Source organism: Paramormyrops kingsleyae, chromosome 15 (assembly GCF_048594095.1).
Source record: "Paramormyrops kingsleyae isolate MSU_618 chromosome 15, PKINGS_0.4, whole genome shotgun sequence".
NCBI classification, from domain to species: domain Eukaryota; kingdom Metazoa; phylum Chordata; class Actinopteri; order Osteoglossiformes; family Mormyridae; genus Paramormyrops; species Paramormyrops kingsleyae.
The window spans coordinates 8,594,826-8,622,676 of NC_132811.1; the positions used below are offsets into that span (position 1 = coordinate 8,594,826).

Consider the following 27,851-nt stretch of genomic DNA (forward strand, 5'->3'; position numbering starts at 1 on the left):
AATTTACTTGACTTTTTAAAGATCACATTCATCAGATATACTAGCATATTCTGTACATTGTATACAGTACACATTTTTTCTTGGGTGTTGGGCTGATGGGCCACTAGAGGGCAGCTTTCCATGAACCATTGTAGAATATAAATATTCCTTGATTATCACATATAAAATTTAATAATCTTTATATAACCAAAACAAACCATTTTCTACACCAAAATCATTTTTGGTTTGGTTTATGTAACAACGGGCATTTAAAAATCGTCATTTTAACGTCATGTGAATATGTTATGTAAAAACATTACATATGTGAATCATTTCAGACTGAGAGCACCTATAATTCTACCACAAGAATTCTGCAATTATTAAAATAGATCATTAATGACATCTTGTTCACAGGCAACATTACCAGAGAATTAATTGCATACAGCTGGAAACCACCATGTCCCTTAGGTTAAATTAGTAATTAAAAAAGAAAAAGTCAACACATTTTAACAAAGAACTTTCTTATTTTTTAATGACAAGTAGATCTTTCATTACACAGAATCTGCTACGGCAAAACATACATCTCTTGCAAAGTCAAAAGGGTGGATGAAATATGTCGTGTCAGTGTCAGCCTTGCAATAAAACCAAGTCCAATAAAAATCTATAGCAGGGCTTGCACTAACAAAACTAACAAATATAAATAACGAGTACTATTTTTCAAATTTATACATATTCATTTTGTCTAAGGATAGTCTTATTATTCAGGACAAAATGTCATCAGTTACGCCCAACCAACACACACACACAAGGATATGATGGCTACATCCTAAAGTTTTTAATGAGATAATAGGAAGTCTTCCAAAATGTGGAGAACTATGCCATTTTAAATATTTTAAAATTACACTTATTAGACAGTTCCCTAATATGTATATAAATACAAACAACAGTTCAGTGCTGAAATGAACAAAGACAATACATGTGATCAGAGATGCCGATCATGTGTGTTGCTTCGGTATGTGGAAGTGACTGTAATCTGGGGTACGATGTCTTAAAGTAGAGCCGTTTAATATACAAACCTACCAACTGTCGCAAGATTTTTTTCCTCAAAAAGACAGAAGGAAATCTCAAACGTGAAAATATGGCAATTGAAATATCCCTTGAGACTCATAACAGAGTGAATTTGTTAACATACATGTACACATGCTCAGTCCAACTATACTCTACCAAATACCTACGAATAAACACCTTCGCTTTCAATTGTCTCTAAAGAGATTTTCTATTTACAGCTGAACATACCCAATATACAATAATACAAATGTACAATTCAGCGGGAGAGGGCTCAGAAATTTTCTGATGCACAAAATCTAAAAATCTTAAAAATCATATTTCATCAAAATTAGATGACCCCAAAAAGAAGTATAACTTATAAAGATGCCAAAGAGTCAAGATAATTTTGAGTTAGAACTGTATTTATATTAAACGTACTAAAAAAAAAAAACAAACATATAAAAGGCCAGAAGATGGGGCTGAATTTAACTGAAGAAATGTCCATTCTTCAGTTCAAATTAACAAGTGCAATAAGTGCTGTATAAAAAGGGTTCATTGTGTGTATTTTAATTAGTTTCACGTTTCCTTTTCTGCAAAACACCACTCTATTAAAAAAAAAAGGGGGGGAAGAATGACATTTAAGACAGTGAGGAAAAAAGTGCAGCCTTCGTGCCAGAGCACTAGGGGGTGTCTGATTGGATGTGTCGGTGTATGAGAGTCCTAACTGCACTTATAGACCACTGACCCTGTGAAATGGAGGTCCTGTGATGAGATGTCAGTTCCACCCTGTCTAAGAAGTGCAAAAAAGCCCGAGCCCTGATAGAATCCCAGGTCTGACATTAAAACTCGGAAAAGTCCTTTGCACATTTTTCTGTGATGGACACGCGGATGTCCTCCTCTTCATAGTCATCGAAGTTGCTTGTATCTCCTGGGCCTCTGCACTTTGGTATGAAAGGAGCCTCTACCTGCAGGAACAATTATTTATGTTTTATTTGATCAACAACAACAAAAAAAAAAAACTCTCCTTGAAATTTATAGCAAATGAAAGATTTTTAAATACAACATTCAGCACAATATATAAAACTCAAAAGAATTTTTTTCAGTTTGTTTAATGACACATTATTGTCCGAAATTTTTGGTCAAAACCTTTAGTATCACTGTCAGATAAAATGGAACGTTTAAATCACTGATTTAATGACTTTCTGAATTAAAAACTAAATTGCATTTAAAATGTTTTGTGAATGTACTTTGTAGGTTTAAGGTGAACTTAACTGAAAATGTAAGAGAAGTAACAATTTTACTTTAGTTGAACATAATGGAGAAAATGATGGAAAAATACATCCATAAATCATACCTTTCTTTCATAGATGGCGATCCAGTCTGTTGTGGCAAACCACTTATGATTTTTAATGTCATTGACGCCATTTTTCAGATTGCCAAATCGTTTGGTCAAGTCCACCTGAAGCAAATTCCTCAAGAGGTCTTTCAGATCTGAGCTAAAGTGAGAAGGAAATCGTACCTAAAAAATTAAGGAAAGAAAAAACTCATATATTTGGATGTCCTTAATCCTGGTGATGGATAGCCGCATCAGAGCAAAATACAACAAACAAGTATAACAGAACCACTGGCATTCTGGTAGTGTTAATCAACAGTACGTAGACACAGTGATATTAATGAGGAAGTTCAATGGGTGTATTTCAGGAAGTAAAAGATAAAAGTGAGTGTGAGATGTGACTTGGTCTATATTTAGGGGAAAAGATCTAGTGCTGCAATCATAAACTGCTGCAGGTCTGTCACTGCATTGCTCAGATGGAGCAACTAGTCCTAGTTCAGCCAGCAGATGGCGCTCAGCCAAGCACTGGGCCTGTGCCGAGGGGCCTAGTGAAATCCGTGTATAACCTGTACTCTCTCATTCTCATGCAACTGTGACCTGATGTGACAAAACTGTCGTTCACACAACGAGATTCAACTGTACAGTATGTAATTCATAATTCACCAGCAGAGTGAGGCAGCAGGGAAACTGAGACATCTCTTCCTACCTTTCCAGCCACAATTTTTTCATATATCTGGATGGGCTGTTCTGCAAAGAATGGAGGGTAGCTGGCTGCCATTTCATAGATGAGAACTCCCAGTGCCCACCAGTCTACTGCTTTGTTGTAGCCCTAATTGGATGGACAATAAAAATTATTAGGGATGTTAAAAAGATCAGGGACAAATTCACAATTGGATTTACAGGCTACGAATCACAGAGACAGCATGGGCATTTTATCATGTACTAAAATCGGAGCTTAAATCATACTGTATTTATCAAGATGTGACCATTATATGAACTTTTTCAGCCTGGAAAAAGCTAGAATTCTATTTTCCTTTATAGGAAAAAATGGTTAGAACAAATAAAGGTATGAAGTATGGATATAGAGTAACAGAACAGATACAGACAGGCTACTTAGTAACAAAGAGTGTTCAAGTAGACATTTTGAGATGAGATATAAACTTGCATACCTTGCTGAGGATGATCTCGGGGGCAAGATACTCGGGTGTCCCACACAGTGTCCACGTCCTGCCTTTTACTCTTTTGGCAAACCCAAAGTCCGTGACCTGAAAATCAGGGAACATGTTATTGGATAGTATACTTTCACATATCAAACTACAAACATCTTATTAAATATGCAAAATGTGAACGCTAATGCTTCTAAGTGCATGTTTTAGTTACATTCAAAGCTTAAAAATAAAGTTGAATACCTGAATATACCCATGTTGATCGATAAGAAGATTTTCTGGTTTTAAATCTCTGTAGATAAGGTCTAATGAATGGAGGTACTCAAATGTCAAAACAATCTGAGCTGCATAAAATCTTGCATGTGGTTCACTGTGGGTCAGAAAAAAAGAGGCTATTGCACATTATGAAAGAAAACTGGAATGAAACACACACACACACACACACACACACACACACACACTTATATTCAAATGTTCGTGGGCACTGTCCATTCATTTCTATGAAACCCCAATTCCAACAATGACAACGTTAACCCCTATTCAGCCCTAACCTTAAGTAACCAAACAAAATACAAAACTTTTGACGTTTTTTGTTGCAGTCTCAGATTTTTACAAAATTGAGTTTCCCCTTGTGGGGACCTAACAAATGGTCCCCACAATGTAATATTTACCTGAACCACATGCACATACACCAGTGCACTCGTCATAATTTTTCTTTTAGCTTTTAAGAACTGCTAGCAGAATTGGGACTATTCTTTGGTAGGTTAACTGAGATGTGATCAAAGTGTAGAGTACTTGCAGCTGAAAATGCTAAATGGCAAATGGACGTGGTCATGACATGTAGACATTACTGCATGATTCAGAAAACATGATCGTGAAGCCATGAAGCAACATTCTCGCTCACCTGAACCTTCCAATTCGCCTAAGATGGGAAAACATTTCCCCGCCTGGCACATACTCCATTACCATGTACACGTTGGAATTGTCCTACAATTAGAAAGGAAATTTCAAAGGATTATAAACTAAGAACCACATTTTATTAATCGGAGCATATTTAACTTAGATTTTTCAGTTTCAAAACGAAGTCTGATCATATTAGTTTGACAACATTTCTTTTTTTCCCAATAACTTTGCCATAGGGCATGATAAATACTAACATACAGATAAATTATATTTGTATATGATCATTCTAGGGTAAATAACTATAATTGAATAATGCACAGTAATTGTCCTTTGCAGTAGGTATTCCTCGGGTTACGTTGGGCAAAATTTTCTCGGACCGGTAAAACCAGAGGCTGTGGTGCCGCCATTAAATAACTTCGGCCATTTGCATTTTTGTCAGCTGCGATCGGAATATGCGAATTTTAGGGGATGTAAAAAAAAAAAAAAAAAGGCGTGGCTTAAAAATGTATTTTTTGTTTTTGGAAGTTAACCAACCCGTTGGCCAAACCCCCAGCATTGTGTGGCCTGGTAGAATAATGGTCGTTGACCAGTGGATAGACCAGGGGTTGGCGAAGTCATGCTCCAGGTTTACCTTGAAGGCGTACTCCAGACGGACGAGAAACGGAAAGCACACCGCCTGCAGGATTCTCTTCTCATTGAGCGTGTGTTCTACCTGCTTCAGCTTCACCACCTTCCAAACACCCGTGGAAAAAAGGAAGGTCTGAGTTGTGAGGTGGAGCTCAGTCAGTCAGTTTAGGGTTTCCCCCGCAACACAGGCTGTAACTCAGCTGTCCTGAATTCACTCCTATCTAGTAAAGCTTCCCCATACAGACAGAATGATTACACCACTCTATATAAACACATCTGTAAAAGATGGCTGGAAGAACTAAATACACTGTCCATCCAGCTGCTTATTTTCAATAGTGTTGGGGGGGGGGGGGGCTGTAGAGTTTCAGTCAACTGTATTTTCATGCATTTTGAAATATATTTCAAATAATTATGGAAGCAATTTTAATGCAGTTGATCAATCAAACATTTAATATTTATTGCCTTTTTGGGAGCAGAAATTTATGCTAACAATTATAAATTGTGTTAGATTGCTTTATTAATTTTAAAACACTCCAGACGTTGGGCCACGAAGACGGTTATGCAATTCAAACCAAAATTAAGTGACATTTTTGAGAGCAGTAGTATTTTTAAACACCCAAACTTGAAGGGAACTGGCAGTTTCGTTTTCACTTCAGACTTCAGACAGTTACTAGATACACTAGCAGCATAACAACATGATTAATTCAAATAGTAATTTCTGATAGGCAAATGTTTTCTTTTTAGTATGTTTTTCAGTTATTACAAATTCAACTTTAACATATCTACAATACATTACCATATATACATTTGGAAATAACTACTAACAAGCAAAACATGTCAAATTATGTGCAAACATTTAATCAGTAATGCCAAATAAAATCGTGAGGAACGGTTTAATATATTCATATTGTCAGGTAAGTTTAGGCAATTTAAATTTAACAATTATTTATATTTAAATTTTTTAATTTTTTAATTCAAAAGCCAAATAATGTTTGAAATGAAGCAAATACGAGAGAAGGTGGTACAACAAAGCAATGTAAGAAAAAAGTTAGAAAAACAGATCGTTTAGTCCTTTTAGAGAATCCAAAAGTTAGCTTAACTGAATACTACTTTCAAAAGCAACAAATAAAAGCAAATCAAAAAAGAAAGCCTTTGTCCAACCTTTTGTTTGTCCAGAATCTTCATGGCGTAGTACTGATCTGTTCCTCTACGTCTAACCAGCATTACTCTTCCAAAGGAGCCAGTGCCCAGGGTTTTTATCCTCTCAAAGTCATCTAGAATAGTTGTGCTCTGTGGAGGTGAAAAACAGGCTTTGGATGGTTACAAAAGATCTATGTTATATGTTTTATTCAGTTTTGGCAAGATGACGATAAGTGTGATCGGTGATGTTAAGGACTTTATTCCAAAATGTACCTAGTCAATGCGCTAACTCCACCTTTCCTGTAAAGATACCTGATATAGTTTAATATAACAATAGTAATGTAGACAGCATACAAAATCTCTAACCTGTGGTGGACACTCCCATTTTCTTAAAAAATCTTCTTTGGCTTTCGCTAAGAACTCTTTCACTGGAAGGAAGGAAAGAAAGAAAGAAACAATTAAAAAGCAAACGTAAAATATTTAATTGTGATAATTGTATTTCTATATATAAAATGGATGTATGCAGATAATATTTACACATGGCACAAAGAAGTTTTACAGAAATATATTTTCTGTAGTCAGAGTGAAAACACATCAAGCAAATTTTATAAAGAGTGGCATTTGCACACTTCAACACTACAGAATTACAGAACTACACGATAACAGAAAGGATTGTACATCTGAGAGGCAAAACATGGATCTACACAGAAAACACAAGCAATGTTTAAACTGTCCATAGTCACAGATTTACCAAAAATCTACTATGCAGGAGAGAATTTTACTTGGACTGACAGGAATCTAAAAAAATCTAAAAAATGCAGACTTATAAAATGCTCTAAAGATGACAGTTTAACTGCACTCTAAGTGCAGAGCACTTTTTGCTAGGTGAGGGGTATTTCAGTGACTGTGGACAAGTACTGAACGGAAGAGCATACCAAAAGTCTCTACAGTTCACCAATGGTTTTCAGGAACATTCACCCACACGGATGGTAGGGGAAGGAAGAGGAGAGAGAAGAGAAGACAAGAAAGAGGAGAAAGATTGGTTTTACAAGACACCAGACACAAGCAGATCACACGATAAAGGCACAGAAAAAAACATGTCCTAGTTAGCACTAAACATATGCTCTGCAGAATTGTTCAATGACACAGTCACAATGATTGAAGATATATCTAAGAATAAGTAATTGATACTGGTTTTATTTTGTAACACCAGTGCATTGTTGCTAAAGTACAGTCTCCCTCCCTTTTCTGATATTCATAATATGGCTTCAGTCTCTCATCTATCTGCATGCAAGTTGCTAATGTGACCCTCTATCTGCATGCTAAGGTATGTGCTTGTGCCCAGTTCGCGCTCCCAGTGCTCCGCTGCACCTCCATACTATCCCTCCCCGTGCTGCTTAAAGTGAACATCTAGCTCACTTTCAGCCAAACGGCAATCAGAACTTTGCGTGATTTTTGCTTTTCACGCTTTTCAAATACTGCTGTGCATCCAAAAAGTACTGTAGTTAAAAGTGGGTGTGTTCTCATGCATCAGTGAAGCCAGGCTTATTTAACAGAACTACATGACAGATATTACAAAACAGAGAGATGGCTCCAAAGGAGAAGAGCGGAAACCCAGAAGCCAGACAGATAAACAGCACAGACATAAAAATGCAAACACGATACTAAAAAGTATGACAGCACATTTACAATGAAAGTGGGTGATTTGGAGAACATTAAAGCTACCATTTCATAAACCCGGTTAATAAAACTGTGGATGCAATACTCTATATAAGGTATATCAAATCACCAAAAAATAGGGGTGTAATGATGATGAAACGATTATTAAGGTGCTGACTGAACATATCGATCTGTAAAGTCAGAATCCATTGGGGTGACTGAACGTATCGATCTGTAAAGTCAGAATCCATTGGGGGGGGGGGGGGGGGTTTGGGCATGGGCGTAATTTCCAGGGGGGTTAGGGGGGTCATGAAAATAATAATAGGTAAAATAAAGATACTCCTACTTCTGGGTTGCAGGTAAATGTACAAAGTAGCACGTGAATTTCCAAAATGTAGGAGGGCAGGCTCATTAATATTCATAAATTAAGCACTACAATGCATTTGGGAAATCCCTCTGTTTTGTAGCACAAAAAAGTAATTCTTTTTGCAATCTACGGTAGCAATATTCAAGACTATGAGATAACTGACTAGTTAGCTAAGTAAAAAGCAATGTTAGCCTTAGAGATGCTCAACATATTGGTTAGCACATCGGTATTGGCCAATATTCCTTAATAATCAAGATATCATCATTGATCTGACGTGTCGATCATGGCCAGTGTTGTTTATTGATATTTAAACTTAAATCGGTATTCAAAGTCAGCAGCACCAGAACTACAGACACAACTACTAAAATAAGGGAGACAGTCAGCCAATTTCAGAAGTTGAGGACAAAAATTTCATGGGCTTGTTTACCACTTAGAACACGTTGCAAGTACCAGCCTGTATTTAATTCATCATTTAATCTGGCCCGCGGATCAATCTTTCATTTCCGACAAAACCACTGCCCTCCTCCCCCAATCAGGTACCGCTTCCTTTAATGTGTTTCAATTTTTTCTTTACAGTTCAGTAGTTGGCCTTGTGCCAAGTTTACATGACCGTGTTCTTGTGTAATAATAACAATAATTAAAAAAAAATAAAAATAAAAAAAAATCAATGTTCTGAGATTCTTTGTATTCCATTAACAGTGTGGAATAAAGTTCCCACTGTAATATTTATGAATAGTGAAGTTAAAAAGAGGTTTTAATTTAACAGAATAATTGAATGATCATTTAATTGAATTAAATCATGACAGAAATGAAAGATTTCCAACCTATTGAATTGCTCCCTCAATAATCATAATCGATTGGTCTTGGGGCCAATGATTTACACAATGTCTGTCACTATCGATTAAATTAATAATTGAGTAATTTGCCAATTAATTTGACAATCAAGTAATCCTTTATGTATAATATATACATATAAGAAATAAAATTACATATTGCAATTGACGCGAGGCAGGAACCAACCCTGGATAGTGTGCCAGCCCATCGCAGGGTGCAGGGTGACTCACTCACACATACAGTCAATATAGGCACCCCAGTTCACGTAAGATGCATGTTTTTGGACTGTGCTGCATTCGGGTTCTCATCGCTGAGGTGGTTCGTGCTTCTTACCTCTCTTTTTATGTTGTTAAAATGTTGCAGTATTCATCGGAAAAAATTCAAAGATTGCAATGTGAGCGTATTCTAGTAACGCTCAGCCATACTCAATACACACGACACGTTCACAGAAAAATTTATTATATTAATATTATATCGTAATTATATACCATATTATGTGTTATGTAAGAAGATGCCAGTAAGCGTCAGGACTAGCCTAGCTTTGTTTCAGTAGCGATTATCTTAAGATACTGGAATTGTAGAAAGTTTCTCTTATAGTCATCTATGGCTAGCCTCACATTGTTGGGTGAGTAGCTTAAATCTGAAAGTCTTCTGAATATCTGCATTTTTTTTTTTTACTTTTAACACAACTGAGGCTTTTCCTATTCATTTTGAGTATTGTGTGCTATGTTGCATCTTTCTTTCACCATATTGCCAAGTGATTGGCAATATTTAATCGATGCTTTAAATTTATAATTTTTTTTAATCAAGCAATCGAGTTTAATCAAGTAATTGTAACAGCTAATTTACACAGGTCAGGTCAGGGAGCATGCACTGGGTACAGCGCGTTGCTGCACCCACCACACGATGAAACACATCAGGATCCCAGTTGGCGACCTCCAGGCCGACACATGGTCCAGTCGCACCCTTCAGAAATGGCGGTCTATCTGCCGCAGCCAGGTGTTACGTGGGTGTCCCCTTGGCCTGGTCAGGATGAGGATCCTATGAGCTGGATCACCCTCAGGGAATCACGCTACATTGGCTGTAGTGCCGTAACTGACACTCTCTCACAGTGCAAGTAATGTGCCTGATTTGAGATTCCCTGAGCTACCACTCATTCAACACAAAGTCAAACCCACAGAACCCAAGACACGGTACCAGAGTCTCAGGTCACTGGATAGCGTCTATGTCTCGCAGCCACACAGCAAAACAGGGAGCACCAGAACTCAAAAGACTTGGACCTTTGTCCTCTTGCAAAGATATTGGGAGTGCCACACACCGCTTTCCAGCGACCTCATGACCCCCCATGCTCTCCCAATCCTTCTACTGACTTCATAGAAAGAGTCAGTGCCAAGGTAAGTGAACCTCTCGGCTGTGCTCAAGAGGTCATTAAAGGCCTGGATCTTGGTTTTGACCCAGGACACTCACAAACCCAGACTCTTTGCTCAGTCTTCCGAGAGCCCTGATCAGAGCGTCCACTGACTCTGCGACGATCACAGCATCGTTGGTAAATCTTTCCTCACCAACAGATGCCTCGCAGCTGCTGGACCCCAAGGCTGCCTAACACCCAATCCATGCAAGCAACAGAGCAGAAGCAAGAACACACCCCTGACGAACCCCAGAATTGACTGTGAAGAATGCAGAGGTTCTGCCTCCACTCTGCACAGCACTCACAATACCAGTGTACAGGCTGACCATGACGTCCAGCAAATTCAGAGAGATACCAGAAAGTTTCAGGACCAGATCCATGTGACTTTCCCTACCCCTAGCCGGTTCACCACCTGTGCAATCTCAGTGAGATTGGGTGGTTCACAGTGGAGGATCAGGCTCAAAAACTGTGGACCCAGAGATGTCCAAAGTCCTAGCCGGAGGATTAGATTTAAAGAGCAGCTCAAAGTAACTAGCCCAGTGGGTCACAACTGCAATGTCATCCATAAAGACTGTTCCATCACCTGCCCTGACTGCAACTCTCTAAGCGGAATGCTTCGATTCCTCTGTAAGCAGTACATGAGTTGCTAAATCATAGATGGTGCGTAATTTGCTCACAGAATCCTCTAAGAAATACCTCCTTATCTGCCCTTATCAGTCCTTGCAGCCATCCTTCTCAGTTTCAGGTATGAACCAAAGTTGCCATCAAGCCAAGTGCTGACACTCCTTTCAATAATATCCAGGGTGCCCTGCAAGATGAAGCACCTCCTTTGGAAACACTGGCAACACCAACACAACCCTCAGCAACCTTCAGGGTCTTGTCACAGAAGGTCTCCCACATCACATTAGAATCAGCAGTTGCACCCAAGTCTGCAAGTTCCTCACACAAACTGCATGCAGACTCATTAGAAACAGCCTGCTCTTGGAGTCTGGCCAGGTCCAGCCTCATTCTCCTAGAAGGTATACTGGACCTATGCTGAATCTTCAGAGTAGCAACAATAAGTCTGTGGTAAGAATTCACAAATTCTTCTGTAGACCCTGCAGTTCTGCAGAAGCCTCCAGTGTCTGCCCACAAGGATGTGATCGATCTCCTTCACTGCACCACCAGTACCAAGTCCAGCGATGTGGCTCAGTTTGCAGGAACCAGGAACCAGGATCCAGTGACCCACAGACCCTGACCTTTTGCAAAGTCAAGGAACATGGATCCACTTTCTCCAGTCACCAGACCCATGGGGACTGAAAAAATTCTCATAGCTAGCCCTGTCAGTGCCAGTGATCACATTGAAGTCACCCAAAGTCAAAGGAGTGTCACCTCATGGGCATCCATCAACCGCCAAGTGAATAAAAATGTCTCCCTCCCCGAGATAGCACTCACTGCGGTCAGAACATACATTGAGAGAACAGACAAGACACTCATTAAGTCACTTTATGAAGCAAGCTTTCAAACACTTCCCTAAACTTCCATAGCGTGTGTGACATAGAGCACTGCATTGCACCCTGAGATCTTCCATAGCGTGTGTGACATAGAGCACCACATTGCACCCTGAGATCATCCATAGCGTGTGTGACATAGAGCACTGCATTGCACCCTGAGATCTTCCATAGCGTGTGTGACATAGAGCACTGCATTGCACCCTGAGATCTTCCATAGCGTGTGTGACATAGAGCACCACATTGCACCCTGAGATCATCCATAGCGTGTGTGACATAGAGCACCACATTGCACCCTGAGATCTTCCATAGCGTGTGTGACAAAGAGCACCGCGTCACTCCCCAAGTACAATCCTCCATATTAGGTACCACTTTCTTCACACTGCATGACTACTAAAATATCCCATTTTCCTCATCCCACTTATCCAAACACTATTGAAATAACACATATTTACGCACTATCCAGTATAAAACTACAGAAAAAACCCTGTCCACATATTCCCAGTGTTGTCCAATATGTTTTCTTACAAATATTAAGGAATTTTCTTTTTTCATTCTTTATTTCTCATTAGGAAATTGGCAATAATGACTTTTTCATTTTATTATTTCTTCTGGAAAATCATTTTGCTTGAAGCCTTGCCAGGTCCTGCAGGCTTTGGCTTAGGCTCTTGTCTTGTCCTGGCAACATTACTGCAACTCCCAATGGCCAATGACCACCTATATTACCATTTCAATATTACGTATCACGTATAGTCAATGCCGATATACATGAAGAACTAGAGAATTATGAGTTAAACATATATGCTAAAAAACAGAAAGGGTTGACCCTTGATCTCAACACCAGTTTACAAAGAGAAAGACACATTAGATTGGAAAGGAAGAGATACTGAGCTTGATAATGATACTTAATACAAAAATAGTGGACAGCAACCAAACTCTTGCAAAAGGCTCTCGTCTGATGAAGCCACAAACGTGATGGTGGACAGATACAGATGTGCAACCAACCCCAGCAACGGTTACATGCATGGTGCTGCAGAGTGTGTGGGTGTTGTGCACTTAGCAAGACTGACTGAATTTCTATATTAGCATACATTTCTATGGAGTTGCACTAATGGCACAGCGAAATGCAATGCATTCAAAGTGTGTCAATAAATTAGTGAAGTTATAAACCCCCGTCTGACACAACACATCACTAAATCAATACTGCTGGCGCAGAAGGACTGAAACATTGCAACCACAAAGCCTCCCAACACAAAACATTTTCGATAAATGTTCCTCCCGGTTTTTAGTGAGATCATACATTTCAGAAGGATGGATGGGCAACCATTTCATCTACTAACATATCACAGTGCTATAAAAAGCTTAATCACAACTCCAGATAACTGAGACCAAAATATTACAAAAAATATTCCTCATTAGCTATACTCATTTTAAATAAACCTAATTTTCATTAATTAGTGAAAGTGATATACCTATTAAGTCGCAATAATAGAATCTACATTCAAAAACACAGTTTCAGATTCCACTGGATACTGGCATAAAAACATACGGCTTCGCATTATGCTTTAAAATAGGCTACAGAGAGAAGCTGAAGTAACGCCTCAGGATATCACCATTATAGCAGGCAAGTGGCAGCTCAAGCCATGACATGATCTCTGAAGGTGCACTTACTGCACGAGTCCCAAATGACGGTGAATTCAGAGCAACAAGGCCCTTCCCCATCCTGCAACCTCTGCTCCTGGCTCCCCTTGCGATACTTCTGAAAGAAATGGCTCAGCCTCTGCCGCTTTTGACAGGTGGAGTTAACGGAGGTAGACTGGCCATAGTTCTGCTCTTTCGCCTGGGCCATTCCCACAACTTGCACAGACTCTTGGAGCAAGCTAAGCTAAAAGGTAGCTGAAATATCTTCAGTGCAGTGTCATAGAAACTTCCTGTTTTCAAAGTACGGTCTCTGCTGCCTGGCTTTACCACATGCACAGTTTGTCTTACTTCCTGTTAGCGATAACATGCTCAATGTCTAAAATAAATGCAAGCTACATGTGACAAAAAAAGCAAGTTTCCACAATTTAGCCATTCAGGATTATATTTACCGCAATATTTCAATCTCACACAAAAATAGCCTGTGCTTTTTTCTTATTAATGCTCTTACCATAAAAATACTGAACTTATTTTTAAAAAAATAAGAGGAAAATTACACACCAAATAAAATAATTACAAGCATTTCTCTAATAAAGTTCAAGATGTTTTTATTTTAAAATGCATTTGGTTTCTAGCAGTGTTAAAATGTGAATGCAAGGTAAACGTGAGATACCACATCCACTTATAATATCTTTGGGGATATTTTTTTCGGTTCTATGATCAAACCTGCCATAAAGAGGCAGTTATATGAGACATCCTAAACCTATTCATGCTGTATTAATGGTCCAATCAGGGTTGAAAGAACATGAGTGATGGGGTAGGGCATGACCCCCCCCCACCAAAAAATAAATAAATTGTCTTAATTTATCCCCCCCAAAAAAACAGAGCTTTGCATTTAAATTTAGATGTGCGTGCCCCTTATCCCCCCTCTCAAAACCCGCCAAATCAAACTACCTCCTATGCGCTTGGTCACTGAGCAGTAACTTCCGCCTAAGGCATGATGTTCTCCGAATTGCATTATGGAATGTGCCGTAGGGTCAAACGAAATTCAGTTTTCAAAGTCACCGACAGGCTGTTCCGTTAAATCTCGCGATAAGCAATATTGTAGCGCTTGGCGGACAAAGACATCACAATGGCCGGAAGAACAAGCAGCAATCACTACCCTGAGCCACACTGCCCACCGTGCTGCCGATCCCGATCACTCCAACGCCACATGTTGGGGATACAGGTTTGTGAGGACTCTCCATTCATTTCTATGGGGAAAACTCTAATCCCAACATGACGACTTTAACCTCTACCCAACCCTAACCCTAACCATAAGTAACCTATAAATCTTTTGCCATTTTTAGTTTTTTGATTGCATTCACGAATTTTTATGAAATTGAATTTCCCCTTGTAGGCACCAAAAAAATGGTCCCAACAGCATCAAAATAATCATCACATTGTGGGGACATTTGGGTATATTTGACCCCCCCCCCCCCCCCCCCACACACACACGCTATTTACATCAATTAACATTAACACTACACCTGACATTACATACAGCACAATAACACCACAATACATAACACATACAGGGAACTATTTACATTATTCACAGGGTTGGCCCGGACTAACATGTCGCGCTGCCCGAAAGGTAGGCTACCTCCAGCACTACAATATTATAGCTCAAATTGAATGGGATACTTATTTTATTAAAATACGCATTCAAAATTTATCCGCAATCCCAATATCGTCACATAGGCCTATATAATATGCGGGACAAATTATATTTATCCTGCAAGTAATATAGTATATTAAGTAAAACTATTTGGGGTTTGTCTGGAGCCCCCCGCTCTCCGATCGGGGTCGATGAAACTGCTTACGATGGACATGTAATGATCTAAACCCACCATGGACCACATGCCCGCAGTTAGCAAAATATCATCTGCCTTCCTGCTCGCTGCTTGTACATCTGAGCGAGTTTTGTTGTAGCAATTCGGGATAGCAATTTCAGGTTTTTGCGGCTATGTACGCTCAAATGTGTATGAGCATATCTTTGAAGTGTATCTCCTGATTGCATTTCTGCATGCCTTCGATCTTATATATGTTCCTGCTTGTATTTTATGTTGCTTTTGGCAAACTCTTCAATCGTAGTTTACAGTACGGCGGGGATTAGCGATTTCATTTTCAGATGCAATCGAACACAATGCACGAACATAAGGGTTTACGAACTTTGGTCATCTGGCTGGAGAGATTTTCAATTCGAGACAAGTCTGCACACACATGCACGCGCATTTACATGTATATAAGACTTCTATTACCTTGTAAATAACTTGTAGGGTTTGTAAACTACCCAACACTCTTGATGTAGCTAATTTTAGGTTTATAATGGAATAATATTGATTTGCCGTAATATTTCTTGCGTGCGCAAGAGAGTTTTCTTCGCAATCTTTGCTGTAGAATTTATTAGGTAAATTGCTGCACCAGTTAGTGAAATTAATATATTCTTATATGCCGAGATACAGGTTAGTTTTCTCAAGAGCACATAGAGAGATTCTGGCGCCGTTAAACACTTGTTCGGGATTAAATGGAAAGGTACTATCATTTCAAAAAGACTTAATGTTGCAAAAAACGACAAGCAAGTACATTACAGACTAATGAAGTAGCTGGCAAAATAAATTAAATTTATATTAGTGTACTGACTCGTTTAACATAATATTCCCACCGAGATACATGGGGCAGCTATTCACCTACCAGTGTGTGGAATTATTCCCGTGACACGTGGGTTTCCTCCACTTACTTCCGTTTCCTCCCACAGGCCATTGATGCCCAATTAATTGGCATCTCTAAACTGAACGTAGTGTATAGATGCGTGTTAGTCTGCATGTCTCTTGTGATGGATAGTCATCCTGTTCAGGGACCCTGCTTTGGTGTCCCGTGCTGGCTGGGGCAAGCTCCATACCCCCCAAGACCGTGTCCATAATAAGTGGTTGTTTGGATACAATAATGGATGCCAATTTAAGATTTTTTTGTTGTCATCCTAAGCAGGATAAGGCATTAGAAGATAAATGGATGTCATACATTCAGCAGACAGGGCTATACAATATAAATGGGTAAACAATATAGGGAAGTCAGAAACGCAGCTAATAGGTGGGATACCATTGGACATAAAACACCAATGTATTGTTCAAAATTGTATGAAAGGCAACAGTGCCCTCTGCTGGTAAGGCCACACATTTCAAAGTATTCTTTCTGTTTCTAAATTCAGTATTCCTGAAATAGGTCTAATCCAAAATTAGAGGAGTTGAAAGGACAGTATTTTCTTTTTATATCAAGTTGTTAAAGGACTTCTGAAATACAGGTGCATTCAGTTTTTAAGCATTACAGTACTACTCTGGGATCTATTTTGAGTGCAATTTCTACAGGCACATTTTAACAGAACATCTTAAGATGGTAGAAATTTGATGATGGTAATTATAGACATTGATTCACGAAAGTACTAGCAAGAATGTTTACATTTAGTAATCCAAATCCCCAAACTGGACAAGACCAAAATTTAAAAATATACATTTGAGGGTGCAATTTAAAACAGGTAAGATACAATAACAAGGAACATGATTGCTATATTTTAACTAAATCTTATTTAACTATAAACAGTGAGAGTTTGACTCACTGGCTGACAATTTCTATTTCATCAGTCATGTTTTAGAACATCAATGCCCAGATACTACATTGATCATTAGTAGGGGTGGCACGGTTCACAAAACCCACGGTTCGGTTTGTATCACGGTTTTAGGGTCACGGTTTTCGGTTCTGTACGGTTCTGGTTATTTTTTCTTTTAATCTTTAACACTCCAGAAATGTACTTCAGCATATGATATATAGCTTAATTATCCACAATTTAGGATACAGTATTAAAAAAGAAATATCATGTAATCATGCATAAACTGAATTTGACTTGACTTAAAGCACATTATTAAAATTATTAAACATTATTAATCCCAGAACAGTAATAAAATAAAAGTCTTGCCTTAACATAAATGCTAAAAGAATAGATCGCTTTAGTCGCTATTACAGTTGGGTATGGGTACGCGGTCTTATTTAGAAAACATACAAAAAGAGACGCATATAATGTTTAATCATTCGTTTTGTATTTGTCCGGTCCACGGGGTTAATTTAATTGGGGATCGTTAAAATGATAGATCACCTATCTTGATTAAGCCTGATTCGGTTCGTTATATATATAAATATATATATATATAAATATATATATAACGTGAAAAAAATTGGTATTAATTATATTGAATGTTCTTGAGTAATCGATAAAATCCAGTTTCTTTGTATGTACAAGACATCAATCTGTAATAGTTCAAAATATGTCCAGTTGATATGTCTAGTATGATCATCTGGCAATAGCCTGTAGGTCTGTGTGGTCAGACACTGCAATAAACAGAATTTTTAGGAACATGGCAAATGTTCACATTGCAGCATGGAAGCAGGCTCACTGTTACAACGTTGACCGAGGAAGCAGAGGCGAGGAGACCTAGGATCGGGGGAATGCGGGGTTTAATGAGCAAAAGGAACACAGACGAGCGGTAAAGCAGAATTGCAATATAATGACCGGACTGGAGAAAGAAACAGAAACGCGGACTAAATACAATGGAGTAATGACAAATTTGACAACAATCAGGAACAGCTGGTAAACACGGGGAATCCACACAGGGTTAACGAGGGGGCGTGGCACACGGAAAGAGCGGATGATCGAGGCATGACACTCACTGGAGTGCTTTGTCACAGATAACTTAATTTTCTTTAACAAAGTGCCTAACCGCACATTAAATAAAGTCACACAACAAAGGCGCACAACAGTGTTCAGATGTTGTGCTATCGGTTGGCTGAAATTTAAACGTTTTCTTCAGAGACGGTGGTAACGCCGAAAACACGAGCTAAACGCAGCAAACGAAAGGCTACCGGAAATTACTTAGCTGGCTGAACTTTTACCGGAACTACGTCACAACGCTCTGTGCATATAGCCTATAGACCTTTTTCACGAAAACCGGAAATACGTAATCGTAGGGTAAACTTAGTTCCGGTCAAGCGTCAATGCATTAGAAAACCCGGGATCAGAGAAAATTCAGCAGAGAATATATACAACCTATCTGACAAATTTGCCCCAATTTACATTTGCGGATGTTGCTAAACTCGTGGAGGAAATCTCCGTCACGAGAAAGAGCAAACTTGATAAAGGCTACAAATTTTTCCACGAAGAATTTGTCCATAAGTATCAAGGTAACTGTTACTGAATTGCTCACCACATGTAATTTTTAAAGGAAAGACATTAACGGCTTTTGTTAATGTTTAAAGGTAGAAACACTTTAGATGTATTTGTTAATAGGCAAACAAAAATATGTTATTTTAAATGAGTATAAATATATATACCTTAACATTAGACGCAAGATGAACACCCTACACACGCACACAGAAAAGCCCGGACATTTGCACAAACGCACAACCAAGAGTGGGGCTTTACAGTTTGATAATCAAACTAAATCAAAAAAACTTAAAATGTATAAGGATCGCTTTGTTGTAGCGAATTTTTTAAATAGTGTGAGCGTGATGTAAATCATTTAGGCAACAAGAATTGAGTAGCTGTAGGAACTAGTGAGCAAAATTTAGCAACAAGCATCAAAAAACATTTTAGCTGTGTTTTGTTAATTTTAAAGAAGTTGGCCCCGTTTTTTCTAATTACATTTATTAGCTATAGGAACTAGTGCCCGGTATATTAGACTAGTGCCATGTTTCAAATAAACCCCTTAACCATAGCGTTTTTAAAGTAATGAAGCACTTTTCGGCAAATGTGTTATTTTAAATAAAACACTCTAAGCACATCGACGGAACTCAGAGCCGCTATCAATGGATCTTCGCGTTTGGTGAAATACTTTTTGTATTTTACAATGAAATAAAACTGTTAAGCTGATTACGGCTTTCTCTCGTTTTTAAAAACTTGGGCAAAAATATTTGTGCTTGTTTCGCATTTGCTCTTTTTGACAGTGTTTCGCTCGGGCATGCCTCTAGTTGTTTAAAAGCTTGGGCCTTGTGTCATTTATGCTTAAAATACGGTGTTTTGCTTCTGTCTGAGGTGAAGTGTCTGCTGCAGACGTAAGTGCTCCCCTTTTTAACTGTGAAGTTTGGTCCTTCATCCCGCCGGATAGCCTGAATCCATTTACGTCGAACTTCACCATTAACAGGGAAGGAATGAAAAGATAGATGTGACTGCTTTTGGGCATTACAAGAACAGCCCGGTACACTGCAAGAAGAAGAGGTCGCTGCATGCTCTATTTGTTTTACACCGGCGGAAGTAAAGATACCCTACGATTACGTATTTCCGGTCAAAAATGCGGAAGTTGTGAAAAAGGTCTATTCTTTCGCGCGAAAGGGAAACACACTGACGTCACATACGGGGCACGAGGCTACATTGCGCATGTCATGAACCGTCGAACCGTGCGACGCATGCATGCTCCGAACCGAGACAAGCGAACCGAACGGTTCGGTTTTTTTTCATGAACCGTGCCATCCCTAATCATTAGTGGCATAAACTCCCATCTCACATTACCTTCAACAACTAATAAAATTACCGGTATTCCTTATTTTATAAACAGTTGTTCAATTACTGTATATATTTTGTTTCCCTAAAACAGAGGAAAATTAAACCAGTTTGTTTTTATGTACACTGGAGAGAACAACCTACAATTTCCTAAATGCCAAGGTCACTACGTAGTCCTATTTGGAAGTTATCCAAACAGGAGTAAAAGAGCAGTATTTTACCATATGTCATGAGTTACGTAAATTCAGAAGCACAGTATAAGAAACTTAAATGAGATATTTGAAAAAGAACACTGATCAAAATTAGAGAACATGTTCAGATACCTCCCAGTTATTGGTGTTAATCTGGCAGCTGGTGCTAATTGCCTTAATTATCTGACAAACCCTATTTAACTTTGCAGTTATCAACGACTTTGCGAGATGTTGAGCCATTCTAAAGTGACCGGAACCCTCCGGACTGCAGGTTGTCCAGATGATGGCCAAAGGGAAGTGACCCTATCAGTCATAGCAAGAGAAGTTGGTCGTTCCAAATCTGCGATTTCTAGAATGTTGCACCTTTACAATGTCACAAACTCATTCAAGTCCCCCAAGTAAGCTGGTCGTCCACGAAAGACAAATGTAAGAGAGGACGGGATAATACGGAGGATGTCAATGGGGAATCGTTTCAACACTGCAGCTGGAATTGCTCGCCAATTCAGCGCTGAACGGGGTAAGGATCTGTCTCATCATACGGTGTTTCGACGTTTAAGAGCATTTGGACTGACAGCCTAATCTGCAGTGACCAAACCTCTTATAAGCAGGAAGAATCAGAAGGCTAGACTAGACTTTGCTGAGGAGCATGTTGTGTGGACAGAGGAGAACTGGTCCAAAGTTCACTTTAGTGATGAAAGCAAGTTTAATTTAGTTGGGGCTGATGGGAAACATTATGTTCGTCGTCAAACTGGGGAAAGACTGAACCCCACCTGTGTTAAGAAGTCAGTGAAAGGTGGAGGAGGAAGTGTCATGGTTTGGGGAATGTCCTCTGCAGCAGGAGCTGGGCCTTTTATATAGCTACATGGCAGAGTGAATGCAAATGTTTATCAGAACCTTCTCTGACAACATGTGGTTCCTTCCCTGCGTTCATCACCCAATCAGCAAACAATTTTCATGCAGGACAATGCCCCTTGTCGCACAGCAAAACGGGTACAGCAGTTCCTTGAAACTGGAAACATTGAAATTATGAAATGGCCAGCCAGGAGTCCTGATATAGACCCAACAGAAAACATCTGAAAAATCCCTGCCAACAAAGTTATGGCTAAGAAACCCACTACAGTCACTGAAGAAGAGTGGAGCAAAATCTCACCAGAGCTGTGTGAGAGACTAGTGATGTCCTGTGGCCACAGATGTGCTGAAGTCATTCAAAGCAACGGCCTGTACACTTCCTATTAATTTCTGACTGTTGTAACCTTCAGAAAATTTAGTTGTGATCTTTCTTCATGCTATAATCATTGCTGTTCTCTGATATTGATCACTGTGTTTTCTGCAAAAGTTTTTTTTGTTCAATTTCCTTGGTTATTTTGTGTAACACTGTTCTATAGTAGCATGTTATAGCCACAACAGTAATTCCTTCAAATGTTGAGTAATGAAAATGACATTATTTCTGAAAAAAACAAGTGTTCATAAATTGTTCTCTACTTTTGATCTCCAGTGCAGTTTTGTGTGAATTTACCAAACTCACATGCATGCAATCCGTCCTCCGAATAAACACCAAGGATGACACTAGGCTTCAAATCTAGGCTGATTACAAAATTAAATAAAATGCTATTTGTGCCGTTTATAACATAAATGTGTGAAATGAGTAGGCTGCTTATATTTACATAAGTTCACAGAGCCGTGATCAAAGTGTAGCAGTTATACTAAAGAAAAAAAGTCAACAAATTAGCCTACTTAATATTTCTATCCAGAAAACTGACATGAACGCTTTAACGGGTTTTGGCACCGCTACACTTCCCGCTGTTCCAGCTTCACTTATTAGCCAGTTCTGCCGTCAAAAGCAATAGACTATCCACTTTTTTTGGTTGAAAAATAACGACCACCTTCGCCGTCTACGATTCCCTCCCCAAGGAATTCAGAAGCCACTAAAGCAGCACGCGGACACCAAGATGGACCACACACATTTTATTTATTGATGAAAAGAGGTTTGCCACAGTACTCTTGGATTGGCTTACACATAGTTCTTCATACAGTGACCAGTAGGTATGCGGTATTGATCAAATAAAAATAATAAAAACAAATACTATATGCTTTCGTGGAGGCACTATTACTATTATTATTATTATTACTATTATAATGCATCTGGCATCACTGGTGGGCAGGCTACTTAGTAAGAGAGAAATATTCTTTCTCAGTGAATGTTACCGCAGGATGTGAATGGGCTACTCATATATAATTCATGAATAGTTACCCAGCATATGTCAGCTGCGTTGATGCAGTCATTTTACTACCCTAGAGTTGGTAAACAGAATAGGAACAAGTTGTAACTTAAAAAAAAAATCTAATATTTTTTTTACATGACGTCATCAGTTCACATTCATAGAAAGCCATGTAAATAGTCCGGCTGCAACCAAAATTAGATAGTTTCTAAAATGAACATGGTGCGAAAGAAAAATCTATACTGGATTCTCAGACTCATAAGTGGGAGAATTTTCTGAACTTTCCTTTATTAGTGTGTATCCTAAACGCAGAGTAGCAGTAGCGACATTCAGCGGCATCTCGACTTTAAAAAAAAACAGCGGAGGCAAAGCAAGAATATAAAGCGGGGCGTCGACAGCCAAAGCAGTCAGAGGTCTGGCATTTTTCCCCACACAAGTGGGGGACGGTTATGTGCGGCGTGAAATATGCAAAAATAAATCGGCGTAGCGGGGTGCGCATGGAGGAGCATCTGAAAGGGAGAGCTCGGCGAGGCGGCTCACCTTAGTGCGCCGCTTTCAAACCAGCGCACTGGATGGATACTTTTAGCATAATAAGTAGATAATTTTCAGTGCTACTGTTGGGAAATAAAGCAGCTTTATTCGACCACGAGGGGGTTTCACATTCACTTCTTCAGTTATAAGACAATCGAGTTAATTTCATTAATAAACTCAATCGGAATATGCTATAATTATACACATGGGCTTAAATTACGGGGGGAATGGGGGGATTGTACCCCCTCCCCCCAATAAATCAAAACCAGCTAATACAACCCCCCCAGTAATTGGTGGAGACCTCAACCCCCCTCCCCCCCTAATGTTCCAGCCAAAGTTACGCCCTTGATTATACATCATATACATAACAAGCAACAGTTGGAGCCATAATAAACAGTCAAATATTAGCTAGAACAGGCAAGCAAATATATCCACGCTAATCCTGGTTAGCTGCGGGGCTTGTCCCCCACAGCACAGAGCACAGGGCAGAAGCGGTGCCTAGATGGCTGAGGCCAATTTAGAGATACCAACTAAGCGAAAAATGTGGTAATCATATTAAAGTTAATCAACAAGTGACAGAGCGGTCAATTATTGGTTATTTACAGGGGCACGGAATTAGTTTTATTAACAACGCAAAACATTAAGCAAAACCACTATAGTGGTCTAAATAACCACAATGTCAAAAAGAATGGCACTATAGAATAGGGAGTTTAAATATTATTGTGACTGATTATAGCCAATCAATATGAGAATCCTTTTAGATCCACCTTTAAACATTATTACATTTTTGTGGGCTATTGAAGCAGAAATCAATTTTATATGGTTTTTAAAACTTAACGCATTTTTAAATGCATAACCGATAACTTTCTCCAAGACCCTAACCAAGCGCCAGCATTAGGTAGCAGAAAATCCATATGCCCAGAAAAGGCATCTCCAACACTGCAAAACAGACCGTGGGGGACAGTATCCACAGGGTTCCCTCATAATGCTTTGCAGGCAGAAATTTGCATAGGCAGGCTGCCACTGGCCCTACGCTCTTTTGCAGTGAAGAAAGTGTCGGTCTACGTACACAGACACACAGGGCACAAACCATTTTCTAAAGGGCATAGCAGGCAGTTAAGGGACTGCACTGGGCTGCATAACAGTCGGCTTTTTGTTCCATTTTCCCCCTATACAATAAGAAAGCCAGATTGGGATGATGATTGCAAGATGCAACTGCACTGTATTATGTCTGTCACTCACCTTTCCATCCTTCTTCCCATAAATACTGACACCGACATACACACACACACAGACACACACATATATACAGACAGACAGACAGACAGATTTACACCCACAAAAGAATTCAGAAAATTATGTTCAACACAAGCTCAATATAACCTGTGTAGTAACCCATAACAGCAACAGAATAAAATCATGTTTACACACAGAAAAGCCACACACACATACAGAGAGAGAGACAGAGAGGGACCTGTACTCATATCTTTGTGGGGACTCTTCATTTCTATGGGCAAAACCTTAATCCCAACAATGGCAACCTTAACCCCAACCAAGCCCTAATCTTAACCACAAGTAACCAAACAAAATCCAAGTCTTTCGGAATTTTTAGTTTTTTTTATTGCAGTCACAGTTTTTAATAAAATTGAATTTCCCCTTGCGAGGACTGAAGAAATGGTCTCCACAATGTCAAAATAACAGGTTTTCATCACATTGTGGTCCCCACAATGTAATTTATACCTGGACCACACACACACAGAAACTAAATATACACAAAAAATGATTTGAAACAACTGCAGCTCCCAGCTTTACAAAGTCTAAAGGGAAAGATCTTGACTGTTTTGCCAACAACATAAAATGTACTAATGAAGCATTTATTTTAAAAGGTAGCAGAGAAGCTAAATGACAGTTTATTAAAAATTCCATCAAAATGTCCTTAACCGTATACACAGCCATGAATCAGCAAAAGCTGATAAGCGGAATGTGCCTTCTCCGACCTTACACACCTGTTTTATTTAGGAATCCTTTCCCAAAAGGCATGCGGTCAAACAATTAAAACACTAACCTAAAACAATGCCAATGATAAAATGGTACTACTATAGTGTATATATTGAAAAAACATTAGGAATGATGAGCAGATATGCACCTCCTACTCAACAGAAGAAACAATTATTTTTAGCACATATGCCCAGTCCTATACTTAAGTTTTAGCAACTCCCTGTACCTGATCTCTGACATTTATCACTACAACAGATCAAATTGCAACAGTTACCATGGATCTCGTGCCAAAGCTGAACACAACCTCACCCATCTAAAAACATTTAAAAGTTAAAGTGAATATCTATCTAGTACTACATCTATCTAGCATTCCACATGTATTAGGGTGAAAAAAGAATACAGAACTGTTATACACAGAATCACACACAAGCACTTTATACAAGAACCATGATGACATTTAAGCCTAAGAAAAGAGCCATGAAATGAATTTCTAAGAAGTAAATTGCAGAACGATAATCTCCAAGCCACCCACTAAGGTAATACGGTATGTAGCCATGAAGATTTGGAATGATGTGAGAAGGAAGAGCAACACTGATCCATATGTAAGATATTCTCAATAGACTCAACATCTATAACAACATTCACCGAAAAAGCATCCGGTCCACTAATGCTCTCTTTCTCTCTCAAACCCTTCATTTCAGACTTTTTGCTAAAAAACTGCAGCAGTAACAATCCTTATTGATTATTTGGACAGTCCAGCTTTATATTACCTTCACTTTTATCACAAGCACTTAATTTTAAAGAATGTACTGTTTGCAACACACCAAAACCTGACATATAGCTTCACCATTTCTGTAATAAGATCAAACCTTTACTGGCTATGAACATTAAGTCATTTGTAGAAAAGTCACATTATGTTTACACATCTGAAGGCATGAATAATTTGAAAGCGCCTCACCTCTTCTAAAGTCTTAACTGTAGCAACGGTGTGCCACATTAATCAGTTTTATTGGATGAGTCAAATGATTAAAAATGCCCTGCTATTCTCTCATGTGCATCTGCCATCTAAGCATTAAATAGCAGGACAGGAAAGCAGAAATTCTCACTGTTGATACAGAAATTCATTAAGAATTTCAGCAAGAAAAATCCATCCATCCATCCCTAACTGCTTATCTGATACAGGCTCACCCTGAACAACAAAATACAAAACAAAATTATTATAATTAATCTTCTGAACATCATATTTTCCACTGATAAAAAAAAAATGAATGCTTTGAAACATTCCTTTGAAACATCTTTTTCACTTGACTGTTTCTATTTGATGTTTGTTTGTGAAGTAATAATGAATGAAAAGATGCCAAGTGAAATAAACCTATTGAATTGAATTCCTCAGCAGATACAGTGTAGTCTCTGTGTAGCATATGCATCCAAGCATCTCTATTTATGTTAGGCTAATTGAGGAAATAAGTGCATTGCCAATAGTAAGAAACCTGATCATCACTACCATTAAAAAACATATTTAAAACCGACATTTAAAAAAAGTTTACATGTCGAAGGTATAAACTTCACTAGACATTACTATTCTGGTGATCTCGAACAGGCTTGTTTCATTGAAGACATCGTCCCCTACCCTGACAGCTGGCCATAGCTCCTGGATCATGGCAGAACTTCGGCACCGGCCGTAAGCTGTCTAAGCCAAGCCGCCTTACTAAGGTATTACCAGCCAACTAGCAGTGTGATCGCGGAATAAGGTCACACGCATCTACCCCAAGTTTTCCTAAAGGTAAACACCTGACAGTGCTGCAACTTCTATCCCATTTGAATTATTGGGCATGCCAAGTTAGGCGGTGGATACGTCGCATTTAACTATACACTAATAATTACATGCATTTCTCAGGGTACCGTTACACAGACGTCTCATACGAGGCCCGCAAGTTTTATGAGAACATCAGGACACGGGACCATCAGTGTCTTCCCGATTCGAGGTTTCTCCCTTGATTTGCTGCACAATTTGAGTTCATTCATTTCAATGTGCTGAGATAGGTGCCCTCCCGTGCATGCATATCCTTTACATTTCATTTGCACGGCCTGACAGCTACAGCAGCATTCACATTGTGTTTTTTAAAGGGGAGGAGGATGCATATACTCCAGGAGGGATGAATGAGTGTGCACCCTAATGCCCCCCCTCCCTCCATCCCTCCACCGCCCTCCCCCCGCCGCTTTCCCTATCGCTCCCCCGGCTGACATTCCGGACAGCCCCCGCTACCATCCCCGGCACCCCAAAAGTGTCACTCACCGCTCTCCAGCTCGTTGCCTTTCTTGGCCGTAGCTGCGTTTCCCATCGTCAGGAAGACACGGCGCTGGGCTCAGAAAGCGGCTGATGCGGCGCTACAGCTGCGCGCCAAGGCTTATCCCGTCGTGCTCCGCCTCTCCGCTGTAATTATTTAGGTACATCAGCTAGCTAGCTTTAAATAACCAAGAATAAGCCAAATTGCGCCCGGACGTGTTCTCCCTGGTTTTCGTCCCTGCACAGTCGGCCAGGCTTTCGTCTTTACCTCCCTGACACGGACACACATCTACTCTCTCCCCCCTCCCCACCCCAGGCTACAGCTCCACGGCTGATTCCATTCCTCCGCCACTGCTGCCGGAAAAACGGCTCGTACCCGCACAGGAAATGACGTCTGTCTAAAGCGGAAGCTGCACCAATACCGCCTCTAAGCGGCCAAACTCCGAAT

The 27,851-nt window shown here is 39.4% G+C and overlaps 1 protein-coding gene across 2 annotated transcripts; it reads right to left on the minus strand.

The window, feature by feature from the left end:
- Positions 1-483: 483 nt before the first annotated feature.
- Positions 484-27,793, minus strand: prkacba (protein kinase, cAMP-dependent, catalytic, beta a). Of its 2 annotated transcripts, none has more exons than XM_023844317.2 (10): positions 27,413-27,793; positions 6,562-6,623; positions 6,217-6,345; positions 5,060-5,158; positions 4,430-4,512; positions 3,769-3,895; positions 3,529-3,624; positions 3,066-3,188; positions 2,381-2,545; positions 484-1,991 (listed from the first exon to the last, which is right to left on the minus strand). In XM_023844317.2, the coding sequence occupies exons 1-10, from the start codon at positions 27,456-27,458 to the stop codon at positions 1,866-1,868; spliced, it is 1,056 nt and encodes a 351-aa protein (XP_023700085.1). In that variant the 5' UTR covers positions 27,459-27,793; the 3' UTR covers positions 484-1,865. The 2 variants fall into 2 exon arrangements, with proteins under 2 accessions (XP_023700085.1, XP_023700083.2); XM_023844315.2 differs by lacking the exon at positions 27,413-27,793 and adding an exon at positions 13,625-13,927.
- Positions 27,794-27,851: the final 58 nt, after the last annotated feature.

Bases quoted from the DNA above. Each gene is read 5' to 3' on its own strand.
- prkacba (XM_023844315.2), bottom strand. From the start codon at position 13,802: ATGGCCCAGGCGAAAGAGCAGAACTATGGCCAGTCTACCTCCGTTAAC. The intron at 6,624-13,624 runs GTAAGTGCACCT...CCTTCCTTCCAG, and splicing joins CGTCATTTGGGACTCGTGCA to TGAAAGAGTTCTTAGCGAAA. The intron at 4,513-5,059 runs GTAAACCTGGAG...TTCTAATTGTAG, and splicing joins GTCTGGAGTACGCCTTCAAG to GACAATTCCAACGTGTACAT.